Source organism: Rattus norvegicus, chromosome 16 (genome assembly GCF_021556685.1).
Source record: "Rattus norvegicus strain SHRSP/BbbUtx chromosome 16, alternate assembly SHRSP_T2T, whole genome shotgun sequence".
Lineage (NCBI taxonomy): Eukaryota > Metazoa > Chordata > Mammalia > Rodentia > Muridae > Rattus > Rattus norvegicus.
The window spans coordinates 87,198,482-87,222,500 of record NC_141549.1 but is presented as its reverse complement, the minus strand read 5'-3'; the positions used below and the strand labels follow the sequence as shown (position 1 = coordinate 87,222,500).

The window sequence follows — 24,019 nt, the reverse complement described above, 5'->3', positions numbered from 1 at the left end:
CCAAAGGAGGTTCCACTGAGTTCAAAAGCACCCGTGTTTGTGTCCACTGCCTTCACCGTGACATTCTTGCCGAGAAAGCAGAGGTTTGTAGACCGCCCCACACGTGCACCTGTGAGACAAAGGAAGACATTGGCAGATGCCTGTCCCCACTGCCCACGTTACCGCTCCTTTTTTAAGTGAACGAAATTATGAAATTGTCAGTCACCCTAGAGCACGTGCAAATTTTTTCCTTTAGTTGAAAACTGATTTTTCCCCTCACATACTATATCCTGCTTACAGTTTCCCCACCCTCTACTCCTCCCAGTTCCTTTCCACTCTGTCCAGATCCAGATCCACTCACTTTCTGTCTCCCATGAGGAAAAAAAAAAGGCTTCCAAGAAACATAATAATACAATGCAATGAGTGTAATAATATAAGTAAACTGAGAATAACACATCGGAATTGGAAAAGACAAAGAAACAAGCCCAAGGGGACAGGGGTACAAGAGTCAGAGACCCACTTGTCCCCATGCTCAGGAGTCCCTTAACAACACCACGCTGGAAACTATAATACACGCACAAAGGACTTGGTGCAAAGCGGGGCAGGCCCTGTGCTTGCTTCTTCAATCTCTGTGGGTTCGTATGGTCTTTGTTCAGTGGATGTAGAGGGCCTTGGTGTTTGGTGTCCTCCATCCCACTGGTTCTTACATTATTTCTGCCTCTTCTTCTGCAGAGGGGAAGGATGCAACGGAGACATCCATTTAGGGATGAATCTTCCAAGGTCTCCTACCTTCTGCATAATGTCTGGCTACGAGTCTCCACATTTGTTCCACGTGCTGCAGTAACCAGCTTCTAGGGTGCTGGCTGGTTGAGGCACTGACCTGTGAGCGGAGCACAGTGCCGTTAGCAGTCATTTTACCGCTATGATCTTTTACCCAGGTCCCTGAGCTATTTGGTCTCAGGTGCTTGGCCACCCCAGCCGTGTTGAGCATGGGATCCATCTCATGGAGTAGGCCTTGGTTAATTCAGACATCGGTTGGTACCTCCCATGAGCTTTATGCCACCCCGGCCCTATTGTATGTTGCATACACTACACCATTGTAGATCAGAGTTTGTGGCTGGGTTGGGGTCACATTTCCCTTTGGATATCATGCAGTGTGCCTTCCTGTTCCAAATATGCTGAAAAGTGGGGGCGAGGGCTCTGTGTAGGCACCAACCCAACCTCCCCACATTCAGTGAGTTAATGTGGGTTTGGTTTTCAGTACTGGTCCCTTTCCCTTCCTTGCCCTCAAGAGGAGAGAAAACTATTGCCTGGCAACAACCTGGGTGGTTTGGGATTCCCATTGGGAAAGAGGTCTCCCATAAGCTATTATATCTTATACCAAGCAAGTTTACTAAGAATCACAGCATCTCATTCTCCAGTTTTGAAGGGGAAAATATGAGCATATATATGAGACCTTAAAAGCTCCTCCTCCAATTACACACTTCCTCTCACAAGGCCACACCTCCTCAAATAAGGCCATACCTCCTAATAGTGCTACCTCACATGGGCCAAGCATAGTCAAAAGAGTCGACAGAAATCCATCATACATCATAATCCATCATTAGTTGGAGCTAATCAAGCCATGTTGCACAAAAGAAGCAAAGGATATTGCAAGTGTTGCCACAGATAGCGTAGTGCAGCTTCAAGACTGATGGCTGCTATTTCTCCAGGTGGAAAAGCCAAGTTCCCAGGAACCAGGTTCCTTCAGGGCCCCAACCCTAGCCCCACACCAGACCTTGCCAGTTCTGCTTCTGGCCAGGGTACAGAACTAGGTTCCTTTTGTCCTTTTATCAGGGCCTCTGGGAAAGCCTTAGGTTGGCCTGACTCTCAACAGAATGTCATTGACAAAAGACCACTGGAAATACTATGAGAAGAGACACCCATATCCCAGGAAACAAAGAGACCTCCTCTCAAACAGAAACACGTCGGCACAGGGACAAGTTCCTTCAGAACAGTGACTTCCCATGAAACTCACTAGTGAAGGGTAATGGATGTCAAGAATCTGTAAGGTTACGGTCGACAACATCCTGTGTGGCTACAGAACAAATTCAGACAACACTAGCCAGGTCAGATGCCAATGTGTACACAATCCCCAGGTCTGAGCTCCCTGGAATTGGCTAGGAGCCAGGTCGATAGACCTACCAGAGCCTGGCACCGACCCTGTTCTCCTTTCCACCTCTTCAGCTGCAGACCAGTCATCTGAACTTCTTGGCACCATTTTCCTCATCCGTCCTTCTGTCCTGTGGTACTGAGGATCATCACTGCTAAGTCTTAGAGTCGCCAGGAGCAGAGAGCTGTCAGTCAGCGCAGCTCTTTCTCACTTTTACGTCAGTGGGAGGATGACCCCTTTCCCAGTTGTAGGTGCCAAAGGACATAGACCCAGAGTCCCAGCGTGAAATGGGGAAGCACTAGGCTCTTGGCTTTTTTTGTGCACTGAAAAACCCCAGATCAAATTCAGTTAAAACCACAGTCCACTCTGGTGGGAAATGCCTCCAGTGCACCATGGCTGTGCGACCTATGTGGGTAAGGTAAAAATTAGAGTTGTCGTTGTTGTTTAAAATGAGAGTGGGAAGGGCCGTTCCTGGCACTCTCATGTCCAGTGCTGATTTCTAAACAAACGCGATCTGATCAGAGACGAGGCCTCACCTGCATCACGTCATCGGCTTTCTTGGCATCCCACGTCTCCTTGGACATGCTTTCAGTGTGGTGCTTCCATTGATCCCACCCCAGTCTAGGCTTTGGAGATAAGGAAATAAATTTAAAGTACTGGGAAGACACCATGTCTGAGATGCCATGGATGTATTTAGTGTCACCCTCTGGGACGCCCGAGGGATCCTGAGATGTGTTCTCTTCCTCCCAATTAAAGATGGGCAAAGTGGCATTGAAGGTGCACACAGTGGCTGCGCCAGGTTCAGCCGCACGGTGCCTGGGATTGCTTCCTGGAAGAGCTCCTCCCCTCACATCACTGTCCGGGATGGCTCATGGGTAGACGACTGCTCACCCCAGTGTGAGCGAGCTCAGGCTGTGAAGTAAGAAGACAGGCATGGGCTAAAGGCTGTCTCCTCTGGTGCCCACAGTCTGCTTGGAGGAGCTGCTCACGGTGGGAGGTGATGAGACTACAGAGGAGGTCCTAACTTGCAGCCTGAAGGAGAGAACTCGTGTCTCCTGCTTCCTTTAATAATGAACAAAATTGACCTGTCTCTGTGAAATGCTGCACTTGCTGATAGTACTGGGTACTGTGGTGGATGGGGTATGCTTGCCCACGGGAAGAAGCACCATGAGGAAGTGTGGCCTCATTTGAGGAGGTGTAGCTTTGTGTAACTGTGGAGTCAGGGCTTTGAGGTCTCATATATATGCTCAGATCTGGCCAGTGTGAGAAAGTCTGTCCTGACAGCCTTTGGATCAAGAGGCAGAACTCTTGCTCCTTCTCCAGCACCAGGTCTGACTGGATACTGTCACATTTCCCACCACAGTGATAATGGACTGAACCTCAGAGCCTGCAAGCCAGCCCCAGTTACATGCTGTCCTTGGTCATGGTGTCTGCTCACAGCAGTGAAACCCTTACAAAGACAGGTACAAACAAGCAGCTGTATTCATGGAGAATTAGGTCCGTGTGTACATGTCTGGAGACAGCTGTGAAGGGTGACACCTGCATTTATGGCCGAGACCATCTCCGACATAAAAACTGTTTCAAAACGCACGTGATGAGGTCGGGCTGGCAGTTGAGGGGAGCTCTTTCAGGCAGGCCTGGCTGCCGTACGTGCTGGAACCTCTCAGACCCGGAGCTGCATGGCCTCCCTGACCTTGTGCCTGCACTTTAGACACTGCACCGTCTTCTCTGCTCCAGCTCTGCTCCGCCTGTGTTTGAATTCGCCCGTAGATGCTCTTTCAAAATGCTATTTTCTTTCAATCTTGCTCATCAGAACCCGTTAATCCCAAGCAATTTAATTCACTGCTGGAGATGTGCTAACTAGCATGATTAATAATTACCCTGCTTAGGAATCTAGATGAGGGCTTTCCAGTCACTCGTGACTTGGCGTCTGATCAGTGCTTCAGCTGAAGCTGGAGTGTTTGCTGGGAGAAGAGTGTGTGCATCAGCCTGGGTCTAAGGCCAGAGGCTCCAGGACCTCTCAGCCTCTACTTCTTACCCGGTACTTCCTACCTGACAGAGGAAATCACAGACAGGGCCAGTGTGGTGACCTGCGTCATACCTGTGCAGAGTCAAGTGCACACTCTCCTGACCGGTAATTTGTTTCACTCTTTTTTTTTTCTTTTCTTTTTTTTTTCGGAGCTGGGGACCGAACCCAGGGCCTTGCGCTTCCTAGGCAAGCGCTCTACCACTGAGCTAAATCCCCAACCCCCCAATTTGTTTCACTCTTAAGACCTAGCAGAAAAATCACCAAACTTTTTCCTTTAAAAATAAAAGTGAATGAAACCTATAAGACTTCAACTTCAGATTTCTCCCTGGTCTGAGCGCCATGAAGATATGTGCCCGACACACACACACACACACACACACACACACACACACACATGCACCTACAAACGTGACATGCATGCACATATGTGCACATACATCCTCATGCACACACAAACATGTGATATACATGTACACTTGACATATGTGCATACATGTGCATGCATGTGTACACATACATGCACTTGACACACACATGCACACACACTTGACCCACATACACACTTGACACACACATACACACATGTCCACACATGTGCACACACTGCAGACTAAGGATGTGAGGGCTATTCTTGACTGTCTACTATTCTATAGTTAATCTGGAACTAATTAAAACACAAGTGGCTGGAAACAGCTGTGAAGGTTTTTTTTCTTTTTTTTCTTTTTTCTTTTTTCTTTTAGTTAAATCCTTTGAAGTGAGAAAACCCACTTGTAATCTGGATCTTCTGAGGTGGAAATTTCCACCTTTAATCTGGGCCACACTTCTTTGGGCCTGTATGTAGAACACAGAAGAAGGAATCTTATGCTCTGCCCCTTTGCTCTCGCTAGCAAATCCGTTTCCTTTGCTGGTGTTAGAACCTACTTCTTTGGGATTGTGGTGTACCAGGAAGACCAGAACTTGTGCATTGAACAGCTACTGTACTCTTGCTTGGACTCTGTATTGGTAGACATTTTTGGACCAGCTGGTCCACAGCCTATAAGCCATCCTAATAAATATATGCGTGTGTGTGTGTGTGTGTGTGTGTGTGTGTGTGTGTGTGTGTGTTCATAATTTCAGTTCTGTTTCCCTAGAAAACTCTGACTAACACAGAGGGAATCCAGTGTGATAGAATAAGGGTGGATCTTCCACACAGTGACAAGTTTCTCTAAAGGGAAAGGAATGCTGGAAAAAGAATGAGCTCCTATATAAAGCATGAACTCCGATGATGAGCACGGACCAGCACTAGCCCCTCAGACTTAATCAAGTATCACACAAGCTGTTGACAGGTACCGCACAGGCTATGGCAGCAGGGTCCAGGGCTCGGAACTCCTGAGGCCTTGGGCTGAGCATCTCTGAAGGGTCTAAGCTAATGTAGACAATAAAGTCTTTCTATTTTTTTTGAATGTCATTTCTGGAAAAGGAGCTTTGTTGCCATGGTTTATAATTAACTAACATGTGAATTTATGGAAATCGAACTAACAACGTCATTTACCAGAATCCCGTCTCTTTTCCTAACCAGCCAGAATTTCCACTTACATGCTGGAGAAGCCCAGGCTTGTGGCTCAGCCTCCTGGCCAGGGCAGCTTCCTGATTTTCTCCTGGTTGATGGACGGCTTATCCGCAGAAGAAAAATGTGGACTTCACCTTAGTAACTTCTGTGCACACCGGTGAGTGATCGAAGAATTCCTAACGGCTTCCTGAATATTGTGAGCACATTCTCAGCCTCAAACCATATTTTTTCATATTTTTTCAGAGGTGGAATGGTGGCCAAAGGAAGAGTGCTGGCTACCATCAGGTTCGAGCTACCTGGGGAGAAATGTCCTAATGATGTGCGATTAAAATGTGAACTATTTTACGGTGTCTCAGACAGGAATACAACACCCTAGCACTCTGTAAACATGCCAACGCCTGTGGCTGTTTGGGGCACACTGTGTGATCTGCTGTCGTCTTCTAACGTGTTGGCCATGGTGTGGGTAGTCAGCGTTCACTAGTAGTCACTGTGATTACACAAGGAAGCAAGGAATCCCACCTCTAAATCAAGGGCGGTTGTCCTTCATGAAAGGTCAAAGCTTTGGGAAGATGCAGCCATGGGTGAGCTGTGAGGCCACAAAGACGGTCACTGAATGAACACTAGTTCCTTATACTCTCTCCTACCAGAAGCCAGCCAGAAGCCCACAGAGCACTGGGCCAGATTCGTGTTTAGATGAGAGTTAGAAGTTACAAGGAGCAAATGCTGCCCAGAGCAGAGGCTGCTGGGACACGGAATCTCCATCCCATCTCTACTTGGATATGTTGAACTATCTGGGCTTAGTCCGTTGTATTCCTGTGTGATAAATAAGTGTGCAGTCATCAGAGTGATTCCGTGATATAAATCAGGTCAGGGAGCCAGACCGTGGCTGGTGACTACTTTAGGCAAGAGGGGATACCTCAGATGGCTCCTGATGTACAGAGACCTATCGAGTTCATGCTGGCACTTAGGGACAGTATGCTGGACAACTGAGAGATGTCCCGGGGCTCGGATGGGAGGTGTGGTGTTTAACTACAGCATGCGGGCCAAGAGTGTGATCAGAGTGTGAGGTAGGAAGTGTAGCAGTGACTTCATGGACAGGATACAGCAGATGCTCCTCTCTCTTGGAAGAGAGGCTGCAGTGCCCTAAGCTGCTACAAAGCCATGCAACCTGGGTTGTCTCTGAGGAGCCCCAGCAGGATGCTCAGAAGCCACCAAGAGTTTGGTGCCCTGGAACAATGCAAGTGTCCTATCAACGTGCATTGAGAATAGCGAGTGGGTGTTATGCACACGAGGACAGGGGCGCCTGTGTGCTGCAGGATGTATCTGCTTGCCCCTTGTTCTGCACAAACTCCCCGACCTCTGTCTTAAACAGACATCTGGATCAAATGTCATCTGAATTAACATAATCCCCTTCTCCCTCCCCCACCCCCTCTCTCTCTCTCTCTCTCTCTCTCACACACACACACACACACACACACACACACACAGACACACACACACACACACACACACACACACACACACACACACGCTCTAGCCAAGTAAGATGTTGATGAAGTACGCTGTATCTTACTGGTACTCAGCCCACCACAGCCTGCAGCCTGCAATGCTCTCTGACTGTCCTGTTCTCGCACACAGCAGCTCGGGATCTACATAAAGCTATAAGATACGGGTGCAGCAGTCCAGGGTCTGCAGGGCCCTTGCACTTAGCCTGCCCTCTGTGGCGGTCACTCTAAAGGACGAACAGCGTCTCTGCCTGTGGTCTTAGAATCTGCACAGCAGATGCGTCTTTAACTTCAGCTATGCATGTGTTGTGAAGTATCCTAAGCCTCCCACAAATACTTGTAGACCCTGGGTCGGTACTAAAGACCACGTACACGCGCATCTCTGCTTACAGTTCTAGAGAGCACGGGAAGACCTCTGCCTGACCACAGAGCTTGGCTCGGGCAGGGGTAAGCACCCTTCCCTCCAGTTCCTCATTTGGCCCAAGCACCTCTACCTAGCCTGTGTCAAGCTGTGACTAGGCAGAATGCATGCACTGCAAATCCCACAAGAGGGCGCTCTCCCCACACCTCAGAAGACACAAACCAGCAAGCCAACCAATTCTGAACCAAACTTTCTCCTTGTTTATGCTTTCTTCTGCGTTTTCTTTTCCCTGCCCCATATTTCTTATGTAGGCAATATTTCGCTTTCCTTTTTGTGCATACTGTGTTACATATTATATAATTTATATTCCTGCAAATGGAGATTTAAAGAAAGCAGTGTAGGCAGTCACTACTGATCTTCAACTCACTTTAAATGATCTCTGTGGGTTTAGCCTCAGGAAGCTTAGGCTTTTAAATCTGAAGAAGAGACTCTTCATCCCCCTCCTGGGCTGGCTGCTGACAGAGAGGATTGTGGGCATGCATTCCACCGTTCTTCAGCAAAAGTCAGGCTTTGAGCTGTGCTGGAAAACAGTCATTTGACTGAGAGCAGGTGACCTGCCCCTCACCTGCTCTCAGAGAAAGGGAGCTGAGTCACCGTGGTTTGAACTTGCAATGGCTGCAAACACCTGTCACAGGCGAGCTGAGCAATTAACCCCCAGGAAAGTGCATTCTCTGCTGAGTGGTTATCAGCCGGGCTGAGGTGAATCTGAAGACACTTCACAAAGAAAAACTTCAGTGTCACTTAAAGGTGACTCTCCATGACTCCGTGACAAAGGAGCATTCGTTCAGGCACACATTTCTGAGGCAAGGGAAAACCTGACGGTTTATAAGACCTGTGTGTGCGAAAACTACGACTTAACGAGGCGGCGAAAACGCAGGCCTGGCCCACACTTGCTCTTCCGCAGGTTCTAAGCCGAGACCCTGGCAGTTTGAACGGCTGGCCATCTGTCCAGGAAGACTAATGCAACTTTATTCAAGGCTAAGTTTCCAGACGAGTTGTACTGCGTAGCTTTTTTGCTTAAATATTATTTTTGAGGCCGTATCACGAGGCTTTGGGAGTTGCTCCACATGCAGCGTCAATGAGTAGCAATACACGGGAGTTTCAAATGAGTGTCTTTGCATGTATCGTGTGACTGTGCCTTAAAAGGTGAGGTTTCTGCACAGAACATTAAATGGATGGACTCGTTATGCAGGAGGCATCTCTTGCTGTTGGCTTCGTTGTTGACACTGGGTGCTTTTGAGATGGCTTCGTTCACTCTCAGTAACTGTAGAGGGTCACCTTTGATGTCACCATGGTGAGGGTGAGCTGAAAGGGAGGGAGCTTCAGCGGCTGAATCAGCCAGGCAGCCCATGGTGCAAAGCTCATATGGGCATACCTGGCTGCCCCATCCTCAGGGGTTTGAATTTGCTTCAGTATTCAAGTTGGTAATGACCCCACCTCATCTCCGAGGGAAGAGAATCAACTTAACTCCTCTCCCCCGCTCCATGTTTTGGACAGCAGTCAACACTGTTCAGATTCGAGGATGAATTCACAGAATAGAGTAGGGGTCTCGAAAGATAGGTCTTCTAGCATAAATGGGATTTCTGGTGAGATTTCTAGGGGGGAAAAGAAATCACATTTGGTTGGGAAAGGTCAAAGGTCACATGATCCAAAGTGGGAGCACGCTTCCTTGTAATTTTATCACTGCTACCTGAAGCACCCTCTATATAAAAATAGAGTGAACCTAGTAAGTTTAACTAAGACAGAGCATGTGGATAGGAGAGAGCTGTTGGGGGGTAGGGGAGAAACTGTATGGTTTGATTGGCTAAACAACATTATATGCATGGCCACAAAGACCAAGCCCCGAGTCTCTGAGGGAGAAGATTGCTGACCTCCCTTCACTGACTGACTCTGGAGGCTTCAGTCTCAGGGAATTTTACGGAAGTTCACACTTTACTAAGTGAGAAGGATCGGCCTGCCGAATCCTAGCGGTCTTGTGCCTCTCAGTCAAGGAAAAAGAAAGTCATTCTTGGGTCAGAACAGGGCTCAACACTAATCCTGGGTTTGGTGTGCATTAGCCGTGCGTTCGGAGTACATGTGGATCTGTTGTTAATGACTTACTCATTATTCCCAAATCCAAAACGTTCTGAGGACCAGACATTTACTTAGGACTTATGTGGTCGTTAAAACCCCAGACCTGGCCCTAGCTTACTCATCAACGCTCTAAGCGGAGACGAGACCCAGGCGGTTTGAACCTTTGGGCATGAGTCTAGGAAGACTCATGCAATTTTACTCAGGACTCAGTTGTTTTTGCTTAGAAGATGCTGCCCCAGGTCTACCAGGGATGAAAACACTACTTTAACCTTTCAAAATGTGGGTTTCAGAATGAGCTTTGCGTTAACAGAAAAGCAGGGGCTGCTGTAGTACAGCATGCAAGTCTGAACTGGGTAGGGAAGCCTGCAGCCTACAGGAAGGACCCCAGGACAGCACTGGCCAGTGGAGCTTGCAGAACCACTCTACCTCTGAACAGGAGGCTCCTGCTTCCCTCTGTCCCCATTTCTCAATCTCTGTCATCTCCCCGCAATCCTACTTGCTACTTAGAAGTAAAGATCTATTTCGTTGTCTGTAAATTATGGGATGTGAGATGGGCATAGATAGAGACCATAGAATGGACTTTCAGTTTGCTTTGCTGGTCACTGTGACTGGATAGGTAGATCGAGTTTTAGCTTTGGGCAATGGAGAAGGGCAAGGTCATGGCTACTGGGTGGTCCCCCTGAGATTTCACAGGATCATGTTCATATCGTGTGTGTGTGTGTGTGTGTGTGTGTGTGTGTGTATGCTTTTAATGTGTGAATGTATTGTGTGAGAGTATATATATATATGTTATGCATGATTACGTGTGTTTGTGTGTTTGTGTGTTTATGTGTAAGTACATGTGTGTGCAGATGTTTCCATGTGTGTATGTGCATACGTGTATATGTGTATATGTATATATGTGTGCTTCTGTGTTTCTGTGGTGTGTGTATATGTGTGTACATGTGCATGTGTGCTTGTGTGTGTAGTGTGTATATATGTGTTGTACATGTATACATGTGTGCTTGAGTTTCTGTGGTATGTGTGTATGTGCATATGTGTGTGTATGTATACATGTATGTATGTGTACTTCTGTGTTTCTGTGGAGTGTGTGTGCATAAGTGTGTATATGTGCATGTATGCTTGTGTGTGTAGTGTGTAGTGTGTGTGTGTGTGTGTGTGTGTGTGTGTGTGATTGAAAATGTTGGGAGGGGAAGGTGTGGTTGGGTGCAAAGTAAATAAATAAGTCAATAGAAGAAATGGATATTGGACTTCAGTCACTCAGATGATGTCATTCATCAACTTGACTAGGTCATTCAAAGTCCTGACACTTGATTCAATCCAATAAGAATCTGGGCCTGACCCAGAATATCAGGTCCTCTCCCTCCTCTCCTGCCAGTCTCTCGATCTTACTATACCCTCTCGTCCACCCTTCTCCTTCTCCTTCTCCTTCTACTCTGCCCCTTCTCCTCAATAAAAGGGAGGCTTCCCATGAATATCAACCAGCCTTGGCAAATCAAGTTGCAGTAAGATTAGGTGCATTATCTTCCATTGGGGCTACACAAGGCAGCCCAGTTAGGGGAGAGGGGTTCAGAGGTAGATGTAGCCCCTGCTCCCACTATCTTTTGATGGTGGATCAACCTGGATGTGGAAAGGCACTGGAGCCTCTGGGCCGAGCCCAGCTGGGTGGGAACTCTCAGCAGGTCCCCCCAGGCTGCTGCTGGTCCTTCTTCATTCTCAGGGGCCATGTGAGTAATTGACAACACCAAGAGTAAAACAGAAATTGAAATTCCTGTGAGAATAACTGCTTGCATACCCTAGGACAGAACATCATCTGAGGGGTGTAAAATGCACTGATTCTCTGCCAGCCAGAAGATAAAGAAAACATTTTCCTTAAGTCGGACTCATTTAGTTACAGTGTAGAAGAGTTTGCCATCAGGACCTGAAAGGGGGGGGGGCTGAGCTTGCTGTACTCATTCTGTGTGCTTTAGAGGCCTCCCTCAGACTCACAGCTAACTTTTGTGGGTCATGGGCTTGGTTTCTACAGAGTCCTGGGATCAGGTTGTGTGTCTACAGATGTGTACATAAAGCCGAAGTTACATACTTAAAAATAAGAACGAGGAAGTTACTATGGGACTGAAATTAAAAAAAAAAACAGACAAACAAACAAACAACAACAACAAAACCAACAGAACCTTCATGTTCAGCAAGACTTAAGGCTCAACACACCTCTGTCCCAGCTGCATTCATTCAGGTCTGTCCCGCCTGTATCCCAGGTCAGGGCCTCAATGACATAGGACCACAAGTAGCTATGACAGCGTGCACTGGACCTGAAAAGAATCAGGCCAGACAAAATCCCAGCGAAGAGAAGTGGGTGAGCCATGAAGCCCCACCCCTTGCTGAGGAACTCTTGGCAACTGATGGCTGTTAGGGGAGGGAGGATCACGCTTGTTCAGGGGTGCAAGAGGCTCCAGTGGAAGGTCCTACACCTGTGCACACGCAAACACCACTCTTAGATTGCTGGGATAGAGCACCACCACTCACGAGTCTTATAGGACGGTTTATTTGGGCTTATGATTCCAGAGGGATAGGAGTTCAGCACCACCTGGCTTGCTAGCACAGAAGCATGGTGGAAGGCAGGCATAGCATCTGGAACAGGCGCCTGAGGGCTCATATCTTAAACTGCAAGCATGAGAAAAGGAGAGGGGGGAAGGAGGGAGAGGAAGGGAGAGCAGGAGAAGGGGAGAGGAAGAAGGAGGAGGAGAGGGAGAGAGACAGACAAACAGACAGACCTACCCACCACACACCACTGGGGACCAAGTATTCACATTTCCATGACTATGGGGTCGTCTCATTTAACCCATCACAGTAAGCACAGTGGGCTTTAAATAAACAGAGCCCATGAAATTAGAAGGAAAAATGGCGGGGGGAATAGGGGAGAAATTGTTGGGAAAGGAATGGAGGATGGTTTTCAGGAACATGTGAAGATGGCCAGGACTGTCACCCTGAGAGTTTCCCCTCCCCCCTGCTGCTGGCTCATGGCAGCCTCAGTGAGTGTGGGTTTTATTCATATCAACACTTTGCTAGGTTAAGAAGGTACAGCCACTCTACCCTAGACGTGTGTGCACCGCCCAGTACAGCTGCCACAGTAGGAGTCAGCATGTGTCAGGGAGACCACTCACACAGACGGTGATGAGGGTTAGGGGCACTGTGTCTGTCAACCTTAGTGCTCTGCTGGGAGTGCCCCCAGAATCTGGGTGGCCAGGACACAGTGGGGACATTAAACGTGTGAAATGCAGACCCCTGGGAGCAGTAGAGCCTACAAAGAGACTGCAGTGGCTGACAGTGCAGCTGCTACAAAAAGGAACTCTGGGGAGGTGTCTGCGGTAGGCAGATAGTCCAAGACCCTGAGGTCTCTGTGGATGTGTAGCACTAGCCCTCAGTGAGGCTAGCAGGTGAGAAGATCCTAAACACACACTCCCTACAGGCTTGCCTCCCCTTTCTGCAAGCCTTCGTTCTCTTCTCCCCAGATATGCCAGGTTTCTCGGCCAAGGTACCAAGCCCACAGCCTGTTCTATATGCTTTCCCTCCCAGCAAACAACTGCAGAAACCTTCAGATCCAGGTGGAGCATTCTGCCTTCTCTACTTCCCCTCTCTCCAGCGGGATTGCACCTCACTGCGGCTTCTGTTACCTTCATCAGCGAGCGTGTGTGTGTGTGTGTGTGTGTGTGTGTGTGTGTGTGTGTGTGTGCACGTGTGAGTGTGTGTGTGCATGCATGTAATTGTAGTGTATATATATATATATATATATATATATATATATATGTATATATATATAACTCTCTGCAAGGTCTTCTGCATGCAGCCAGGTTGCTCTGGGCTTTGGAGACATAAGCACACACATTGCTACCCAGGTGTCACATCTCATTTGTCCAATGTTTACGTGGTTGTGACAGTGGTTGTTGTTGTGGTGGTGGTGGTGTCGTTGTTGTAGAGCTTTCTCACAGACTCTCACAGGCTGTAACAGACCTCTGCATCCCCTGCCACCAGTTTGGGATACATTTTAATGCAACCGGTAATCTCTGTGTTGTTATAAACAAGGAACTCACTTGGATACGAGAAGGCGTTTGTTTCAGCCTGACGAGAGGGATACCACACCTTGTGCAGAGGGGCCAAGGGAACCGTGGTGGGTTTTGTGCAAAAATAGTGACCTGTCTCCTTACAATGCGTGTTTCCTTTCCGTTTTAATAAACGACAAAATGAGACGCATGCCAGGGAGACATTTGGCGATGATTCTCTTTATGATTTATTGCATAATGCTTGGTTTATACACTTGGTTTTCTATACCTATGTAGATACCAAGGGTAGCATCGAAAGTTCCCAGCTGAGGCGGGGTTATGGAAAAAGGATTAAGAAGCCTTGTTCTGAGGCCCGCAGGGCCACCATGATGAGTAGCAGGCATGGCCATCTAGAGCTGTTTGTGGGAAAGATAGGGTGGTGCCTTGAGGACTAACGTGCCCTCTTCCTGGGAGGCTTCTTTCCATACTGGAGGATAAAGCCCTCGATATGACAGTTCTTCTGGGCTTCCTCCTCATCTCTCCATGCTGAGTGGGCTGGCATCACTCTCTCTCTCTCTTGTAAACTGTGCAACCTTGGGATTCAGTTTTGAAGTTGCCAGAATAGGAAAACACTAAAACACACTGCCTCAGGCATTTTTATCTCTAAGTACCTCATCAACATCTCCTCCTGTCTCTCTTCAAGGCTGCCCCTGGCCAGCCAGCCACAGTAGCTCCCCTACAGCTGCCTCTCACATTGTGTATGATTCTCCCGCTCCTCTCTCTCTCTCTCTCTCTCTCTCTCTCTCTCTCTCTCTCTCTCTCTCTCTCTCTCTCTCTCTCTCCCTGAGTAGAGCTGTGGGCCTACTCCTCTTTGTGGCCATCCCTGACCTGTCACAAGCTGTCTCTCCACCTTCTGAACACACAGGTTCGATGTGCATTCACTGTTTGTGGCTGTGGCCATATGTGGTTCTGCCTGTCTCCTCCCAGCATCCCTCATTGTAAGAGTCAGAGCCCGGACCCAGCTCTGTGTGCTGAAACTCATCTGTCACTGAGAAGGACAGAACAAACACCATTCCATGCATGCGTTGTGCCTAACAGGGTCGTGACGCTTTAAAAGCTGAAGCTGTTTGAGGCAGCTGGTCAGCATCTCCTCAAGTGAAATCCATTGAACCAGATCTGAAAGATAAGGGGTCTTTCCTTGGACTTCCCTCTGCCTCTTTTCTCCTTCTCCCTCATCACCAGCATCTTCAAGACAACGCCACATTTCTTATTCTCTGCTTTGTTCCTCAAATCATCTTTGATGGTTTTCACCCCTATCTCGCCTGCACTCCCCTCTGGGTAATTTCTGTGGTACCAGTGTCTCATCCCTTCCCATGTACTTGCTCAATTCATGTTCTTAACATTCATTTCCGTGACTTATTTTTTACTTCTGAGAGTTTTGTTTTGCTCTCTTTAAAATCTGTTCTTTTCCCCTCAAATATTGTTTCTTGTTCCTGTTCTCCTATTCCCAATCCATTATTTCTACTGGAGTCTTAAACATGCTTCTTGTATGATCTGTGGCCTGTCATCTTACGTGAAGACCTGAGTGCTTCTTGTGGTTGCTTGATACCTCTCCTGCTAGTTGTCCAAAGAGGTTGTTCTGCAACCTGTAATGTAGGGTGTGGCATGGTGTGGTGTTTGGTCTTCTTTATTAACTTGTCACAATTTAGAATCATCCGGAAAGAAAGTCTCCAGGGGAAATTAGATTAGGTTGCCCTGCAGGCATATCTGGGAGGCATTATCATGATTATGTTAATTGATGTTGGAAGACCCAGATCACTCTGGGCAGCACCATTCCCTAGGCAGGGGATCATGGACTGTATAAGCATAGAGTGTGAGCTGTGCACTAACACACATGTGTGCTTTCATTTCTCTCTGCTCAAGACAGTGTGTGTGTGTGTGTGTGTGTGTGTGTGTGTGTGTGTGTGTGTGTGTGTGAAGAAACTGTTTCAAGTTCCTGCCTGTGTTTCCCCTCAGTGATGGATGGCCACGTGGAATTGGGAACTGATACCTTCTCCCCTAAGTTGCTCTGGGTGGAGACATTTTTAGTATAGCAACAGAGAGGAAGCCAGGACACACGGTGTTTCTACGTTTTTGGCTGGGGACCTGCATGGCTTCTGTCAAGAGTGATCTGTCCAGAGACATTCCCCATTCGTTGGTCAGTCCTTCAGATGAAGTTTTGCATCAACCCTCATCATCTTAGAATACCTAGCACGCCACTTAGGTTTTGAGTACCTAGAGACAGGAGAGGGCAGTTGTCATCTTGACTCCTCTGGGGCAGATGTTGACCTAGCCATCAGTATCTACCTCAGAGGAGTATCTCTGCTGTCTGCCTGGGTACCACAGGCCGATGGTTTACATATCACTGAAGTCCAGCACCTTGGTTGGTAATAAGACAAGTGATAGCTCTTTCCCAACATGGCCCTTTGAAACAGAACCTCTGGATAAAAGAAGTCAAATAAGAATGCAGTCCCTCACACTGAGAAACCAGGGCAGTCTCCTTGGTCAGCTAAGTGGTCCCCTCCCTCCACAGATGTCTTTCCAAAGGCTGTGGTTTCAGATGAGCTTGGTCCCCAGTGTCTCAGGGTTAGACTAACAAGGCATTCTGGGGTAACGCTCTTCCTAGTACAAGAAGTGAAGGTACTATTTTCTTAGTTATACATTCTAAGTGGGTAATGCTCTTGGATTATTTTAACTGGTCTGGGCTGCCTATTAATTCTGAGGGGATGTTTGTGAGTCTCTGGTTGTGCTTGATTATTACTGACTAACAAGAAGGCATGCCTCAAGTAAGTGTCCTATACGAGCCCATGACATAGACCTCATTAAACTTCACCCCCAGCAGCATATCTGCCAACTTCGAACATATCTTTATGCACTTATGAGACATCACGAGAAATGGCAATGGCTTATAAATAGGTCAACCTGGCATGTTCGTGAGAAATAATAACATGCTTACAGTGTCTACAGAAGGCCCTGGGCGGCACCATTCACGCTCCCATCACCTGCCCTAGGCGACCCATCCCATGTATGATTTGTATAACATCTGTGTGTCACACCCAGGACAGATTGCTTTGTCCTAAGCACGCCGTGACGACTCACCTGTTCAAACACTCTCTGGTAAACAGAGCAGCATGCCCCCATGCCTATTTCTCTCAATCCTTGAGGTGCTGTCCTGACTGTCAGCCCAGTAAAGGAATGTTTTCACTGTACACTCTAGCTGTGAAACCCCTGCCTGCCTGTGAGCTTTGAACTCGGTCAGTTAACAATAGAGAGAGACCACTGCAAACAGCAGAGAAAGCATTGGTGACTGAGATGTGAGAGTGCCACTGAAGGAGAAAGGTAACCGGGAAGCCTCGGTGCTCATTAAATACAAATGATTACACAGGAATAGGAAACAGAATAAGGAACTCAGCCTCTGAGCTGGGAGAGGCAGCGTAGCTACAGTGAGCTTCTGACTTCTGCTTCCATAACCCCTGGATATCTCCCTCTTTTCTGAAATAAGGGATCTGTCTGCTTCTCTCCCTTGCGATGAATGCTACGAACAGCATTCCAGGTGCTGGGTGACTGAGGAACAGACTGACAGGACTCCAGTCTCGCAGAGAAGTCTCCAGCTGAGCCCCATTTTTTCAGGGTGTGGTCAGGAATCTTAACCCATGTTCCAGAGAATACTGTTTCTAATTATTCTTCCCAAGAGGGCCCATCTGCAGGATATTCTACTCGACTTGAGCTCCCCCACATCAAGTTCTGTTATTTAACTGCACAAGGCTTGGTGTGTGAGCCCCCTAGGGAGAAGGGATCTGACAAGGCCTGCCCTGGGTGAAGGATGGGGTGGAGTCTACACAATCGGATTCTTTCAGGTAAAAGGGAGTTGGATAGCAGAGGCTGTGCTCAGTGGTGGGAGATGAAGCCTGGGATGGACTCCCAGTGACAGTCATCCCTCTCTGATCCTGTCCCTGCCCCTTTGAGGAACATGTCCTCTTGATGAGGCCAAACACCATGAAAAGACACAGCCAGAACCTAGAAATAGACACACACCTCAGCTGTTCCTTTGCAGAGTCTCCTCCAGGCATGGATTCAGAGGCCAGGCGATGCATCCTCTTGCTGGTGCTAAGTAACTATGAAGTTCAAATTATCTTAAAATTTACATGCCATATGGTGTTACTTCGGTTACAGCAAATACATCCTCTTTAATTCAAAGCAAACTGATTTTATTTTGCTCAATTGACTGGATTTTATTAAATACATAGAGGCTGATTTAGTTTTGCATTCACACAATAAGCTATCTTTGTGGATTCCTTGGCACAAATATAGCCCATTGTGAATTTGTAGTAAACGCAGCCCAACACTTGCACAGAGCCCTTGGGACCCCATGTCTGCCTTCCCCAGCCTGCTCAGCAGGTGGACTCTTCTGGACGCTTCTGATTAGAGATGCATTTTTCAATCCTTTACTTACTGTTTCAAGTGGTAACTCTATTATCTGGGTATTTTTACTCTGGCTTGTGTAATACAATTATTACAAAGAATGCATTTACCCAAAGCACTTGCATGACTTTAAGTTCACTTCCTGTAAACAGGTTTTTTTTTTTTTTCCACCCAGTGCTGAAGAATCCCTGGGCTTACAAAGCCTTCAGAGAATGAGACAGGTGAGACAATGCATTTGCAGACCAGAGAGGGTCTGACGCGTCCCGGCTGAAATGCACTTAGCTTCTGCTCAAGCCGGAGTCATCTGAACATGTCCCAGCACATCAGAGTCTAAATAAACCAAGAAACGCTTTAAATATTGGTCTGCCCTCTCAGACTTTAATCATCCCTGCTATCTAATACATAATGCATCACCATGGCACGTAACTGTATGCATTCTGCGCCTGCCTCACGTCCGCTGTCTTGGCTCTCCTTTCCCGCTGGCCTGCTTTCTATATGTAGGTGTTATGCACCTCACTCTCCTTTGGGTCCATACAGCTCTTGGTCCATACAGAAGCAATTCCTGTTGTCTCAACTGACGCCTTATCAATCTTGATCAGCAGTGCGTATCAAAGGCAAGGGATGGTGCCTCCGATGAACTTTCAGTTCTCAGCTTTTCTATGTAGATCTTCTCCCGTTCCCTTGAGAATGGCAGACTATGAGCCTTAGCTGTATTCTAGAAGGGTCACCCTCCTTTTGTTTTAAAGTCTCCACGTTATTGAGTGATGGGGACCCTGCTTTGCTCATGGTTCACCGGCCTAGGAAACTTGACTGCTCAACATTCAGCATCTCCATGTTGAGTGGATAATTTGACAAACACTCACATTCCTGTGGTCATAAGCCTATTCACAGCATGGGTGGCTGCGGGGATGGGGGTTCCGATGCAAAGATGAATGACCCAGTACATGGTGCCATTACAGACACTGTGCTTCTAGGAGGAGCTGATGGTCCAGGGTTAAATGGCACTGTTGACAGCTGTTGAGTACAGGCCTGTCAGGGTGGCATGGATCTGGATAGAATATATTAAATGAGAAATGACACCATTGCCCATCATTAAGTCTTATCATTCTCATCTGGTTCATCATGAGATGAACGAGTCAGTATCCTGTTAATACGGCATGAGCAGCATTGTGTGTGTGTGTGTGTGTGTGTGTGTGTGTGTGTGTGCTGTTGTTGTGCGTGTTGTATGTGTGTGTGTCGTATGCATGCGTTGTGTATTTTATGTGTATGTTGTGTGTTATGTGTATTGTGTATGTGTTGTGTGTTTGTGGTATGTATGTTGTGTGCATTGTGTGTGTGGTGTGTTGTATTCCTGTGTTGTATGTGTTGTGTGCATGCGTCATGTGTGCTTTGTGTGTGTGTTATGTTGTGCTGTTTTAGTGTGTGTGTGTGTGTGTGTGCTGTGTGTCTGTGTATGTGTTATGTGTTTGGTGTGTATGGCATATACTTGTATGCATGTTCATGTTTGTACACGCACACACATAGAAGCCAAAGTCCATGTCAAATATCTATTGCTCCCAGCCTTTTTATTGAGTCAGGGTCTCTCACTGGATCTGGAGCTTAGCCACTGTCCAGACTGTGATTCCTCCTAGCTTTGCCTCCCTGGTATTAGGATTGCAGGTGCATGATTCCACATCTGGACTTTTGCTGGGCACTGGTGCCCCTAACTCCAGGCCTCCTGGTCGAATAGCAAGCACTTTACTAACTGGGCCATTGTCTTTCCACTCCCACAGCTCATCATCCAGATTTTAAAAGCCATGCACTGCCTGGTTTCCTGAAGTGGGCATTGTCTTATATGGGTGAATGCGTGGTTGATGGCCCAGAATGGAGATTTCATGTAAGCAAGAAGGTTTCCCATGAGGAGAAAAGTTGGAGTTGTGAAGGACATTCAAGGCAGTAGGAATAACGGGTGCTAGCAAATCTACTGGGCAGAGTTCTGAGCCAGATTAATTCAAACAGAGTGGAGCATAGAGTGGTCTCCACCATGGCTGCTGTCAACCAAACTTGGTTTCCATGATGCCCCCCTCTGGACACATCTGGATACCTTTCTTTGAGCAATCTTGTAATGAGAATGATCATCCAACACCCTCCCCTTTTCCCAAGACTGGGTTTCTCTGTGTAGCCCTGGCCACCCTGAAACTCTCCATGGTAGACCAGGCTGGCCTCAAACTTTGAGATCCATCTACCCCTGCCCACTGAGTGCTGGGATTAGATGCATTAGCCACCATACCCAATTCCCATCCAACTTACTCCTAAGCCCATCTTCCTAAGGACATTGTCTCTTGGTGTCCCAGAGGGAAGCAAGCACAATGGGACCTTTTCATTTTGACTTGAAAACTGGACGTTGTTGTTCATTTGTGACCGTGAGCTGTCATCTTCATGGAAGCTGACGTTTGCTGGCCATCATTGGTTTGATGCTTTAGCTATAGAGAGTGATGAGAAGGAGAGGAAGATGAGACCCAAAGGCTCTAACTCTAGGGCTATGGAGACGTCCAGAGTCCAGAGGACCAAGAATCTACTGGTTCATCTCTAAGGAAACATTTGATGTTCCACACTTGAAGACCTTGATATTTAGTGTGCATCTGAGATTAATCACAATTTTCATTTTTTATTTTGTTAACATCTTAATAGCTGTGATTGTCAAAGAAGATTATCAAATAACTTCCTAAAGAAGAGTAATTCCAAATTCTGTAATTCTAAATGTGCATTGCCATGCTCCCCTTCCCTCCCCTCCCCTCTCCTCTAGTCTGCCTAAGAGAGAAGACCTTCTCACCTGAAAGCTCACTCTATGTCCAGAGACAAATTATTGGGAGTGTTATTTGATATTGGGGTGTCCTTCATCATTTTGTGAAGGCATTTTGTGAATGTAGGCAGAACTACAGCTAAGTGGTTCGAAACATCTTAGAACAAAGAAAACAATATGTAATTTCCTTTATCCTAGAGCTTGGAGTCCTCCTGGTGAGTTTTGCTTTAGACTTTCTTGGCACTGGTTTTATTTCAAAAGTGGTTATCGTAACATGACACATGAATGCTATTGTAGAGGGAATGTGTTTGTGTTGAAAATATATAGCTCTCAAATAGTCATATGAGGAAGTCAAGCAGGCATATCTGATAAAAGACACGGAGAAGGTGTTAACAGAACAGGAAGTTCCAAGCTAAGCCCCTCCCTCCTACCTCTCCTCATAGATAGGGTTACAGCAAGGATGTGAGTGGGAGGGTGTGTTAGGATCATGGAGGGAAGCATGTGTGGGTGAGAGTGTGTGTGCTTTTGACACCCATGTGCCAGGCGATGACCCCACACTCATGTGCATATGGGAATGACTAACCAAATTCAATGGGTTAATATGAGGGTAGGAGAGGAGGCAGGGAGGGAGGGAGAGAACAAAGTCAGGAGGGATAGGTGTTGGGGGCAAAGAGAGAGTTGAAGAGAGGATGTAGCTTATGAAATTATATTTAGAAGAAAATAAAAGAATGTTTGTCTTAGGTGATTCTTCTGGTAACCAAGTTTACCTAAGAAGGTTCTGCCTTTATCTACTCTTGCTACAGTTTCCTGTTATATAACAGGCACCTGTGTCTTCTCACAGACAGAGCATTTAGTCAGTAGGGGATGACTTGATATTAATCAACAAAAAACTTTATTCCTTTATCTCTGGATGGATACAACCTGTAGTAATATTAGATATTAACTGTGTAATATATAATCATGTATAAATATGTATTACATATACATTATATGTACATCAGATATATTACATATTTAATTATATACTTATATATGAATATAAGTACATATAATATAATATATAAATACAACATATATAATTCTTAATTAAGTATATATAATTATATAATATACAATTGTATAATAATATTATATGTGTGTGTATGGGGTTTATTTGAATAGCTTAGCAGCTGTGGTCCACATAATTCTACAATAGCTGGGTGTGAGCAGGAAGTCCAAGCATCTAGTAGTTATTCAGTCCACATGGATGGATCTTTTCAGCTAATCTTCTGTATATGCTGAACCCCAGTGAAGGCTCCAATGCCAGTGAGGGCATGGATATGGTCACAAGGCAAGGACAACCAGGCAAAGAGCAAAAGCTTCCTTCTCCTATGTCCTTACATACTCTATAATATAATCCTATATAATAAGTATACAGGCTTCCAGCAGAAGGTGTAGCCCAGATCATGAAGGAGTATATAGCCTTTAAATTACATTCTCCATCCCTGTGGGGGAAAGTAGCATCTAGAATGTTCTCCTGACCCACCAGTCTTGAAACATAAAGGCTTTCGGCAAGGGGATAGCTTTAATATCCTGATGTGGCTCTGCACGGTGTTATATGTGAATTTAAAAAGGAGGTGACAATATAGACTGTTCCTGCCGTAGAAGCGTAATTGTCACTTGTGAGTGATAGAGAAGACACTGAACCCTGAGCAGGAAGGTTAGAGCTCTGGGGACTGTGGCACCATTGATTAGTGAGTTAAGCTAGAGACCAGTCCTGATCCAGACGTGATTACTGAGGGTGCATGGAGCTGCTGTGCTGGGGAGCAGGTGAAGTCTGTCAAGCGTTGGGGTTAACTACAGGGAAGCCCAAGCCTGAACCTACGTCATCCCCTTAAAGGTAGCAGAATCTGCTGCGGGCGGGTACTGTCATGTGACTCACATAATCTGCATCTGGGGAAATAACTATTTAAAAAGCTGTGCTTGCCCCCTTTCCCTTCTGTTTGAGAGAAAGATAAAACAGTGGCAGAACGTACTCTACCTTATGGGACTGTCCCAGAAAGTCCCTACAGTATTGGGGTCCGTTGTCTACTTAACTGTTGTCAGTTGTTATCATTGGTTGACATGTTGACTGATTCCCCCTCCCACAACCCACCCCACCCCACCTACCCAGGAAACCCTCACGTATGTGGAAAGCACGATCGCCCCACAGTCACCGTGAGACAGAACTGGGAGCTTTCTATTGACTGTGGTTTTCTGGATGCTCCCTCCACATCGAGAGAGTAAAGGGGGGATTAACTGTTCCTTAGAATCAAGTCTCCTTGGAGATTCTCAGTTTCAATACTTTCCCAGACATATTTTACAATATTTCTGTGCCTTTGTGTGTGGTCTCATGATGAGAGATGTCAATGGGAAAATTACTACCTTTAATAAATAAAATATAAACGTGTAATTTTTTATCACCAGCTACCTCATCATGAGGCACAGTCTGCTGGGAATTATGAAATACTTTTCTTGGTTATCATTCTGGATACTACAGCAAACCCGAGTATCCTTCAGTTTTGGATAGGAACATTATATTCATATTCATTGGCTGATTATTTTCTTGAGACAGGATCTTATGTAGTTCAGGCTAGCCTCTCACTCCTTACTTACCCCAGGCTAGACTTAAGTCTTGAATGCTCTGGTTAGTTTTAAAGTACTGGAATTCTGTGTGTGCTACCACACCCTAATGTTTGTTGTTTATACTTAAGTTTTATCAACTAAGTGTTGACCCCACAACCTGTATGCACAAAGTAAATGTCCATCACTAAACTGCAGCCTAGGTCTTTTCCTTTATTATTTCCTTTATTTTAAGGCAGAGTGTCATTAAGTTGTCCAGAGTCACTTCATACCAGCTATATAGTGCAACCCAAAATCCTCCTGTTACTTCCTCTTAGTGTCATAGGATTCAGGCATGCAAGGAGCCACTTTACCTGCATTTTTTGTCTATGTGTCTGTCTGCCTGTCAATCATCTATGTGTATAATATCTATTATCTATCTATAGTCTAT

General features: G+C 46.5%; 1 protein-coding gene across 4 annotated transcripts in view; it reads left to right on the top strand.

The window, feature by feature from the left end:
• The window catches only part of Myo16 (myosin XVI), a 479,886-nt gene that overhangs the window by 242,334 nt on the left and 213,533 nt on the right, over window positions 1–24,019 (top strand). For all 4 annotated transcript variants that reach the window (XM_087587464.1, XM_087587462.1, NM_138893.2 and 1 more), the window contains one exon: window positions 5,719–5,866. In XM_087587464.1, coding sequence (XP_087443590.1) covers window positions 5,719–5,866 — 148 coding nt within the window. The remainder of the gene's footprint in view (window positions 1–5,718; window positions 5,867–24,019) is intronic.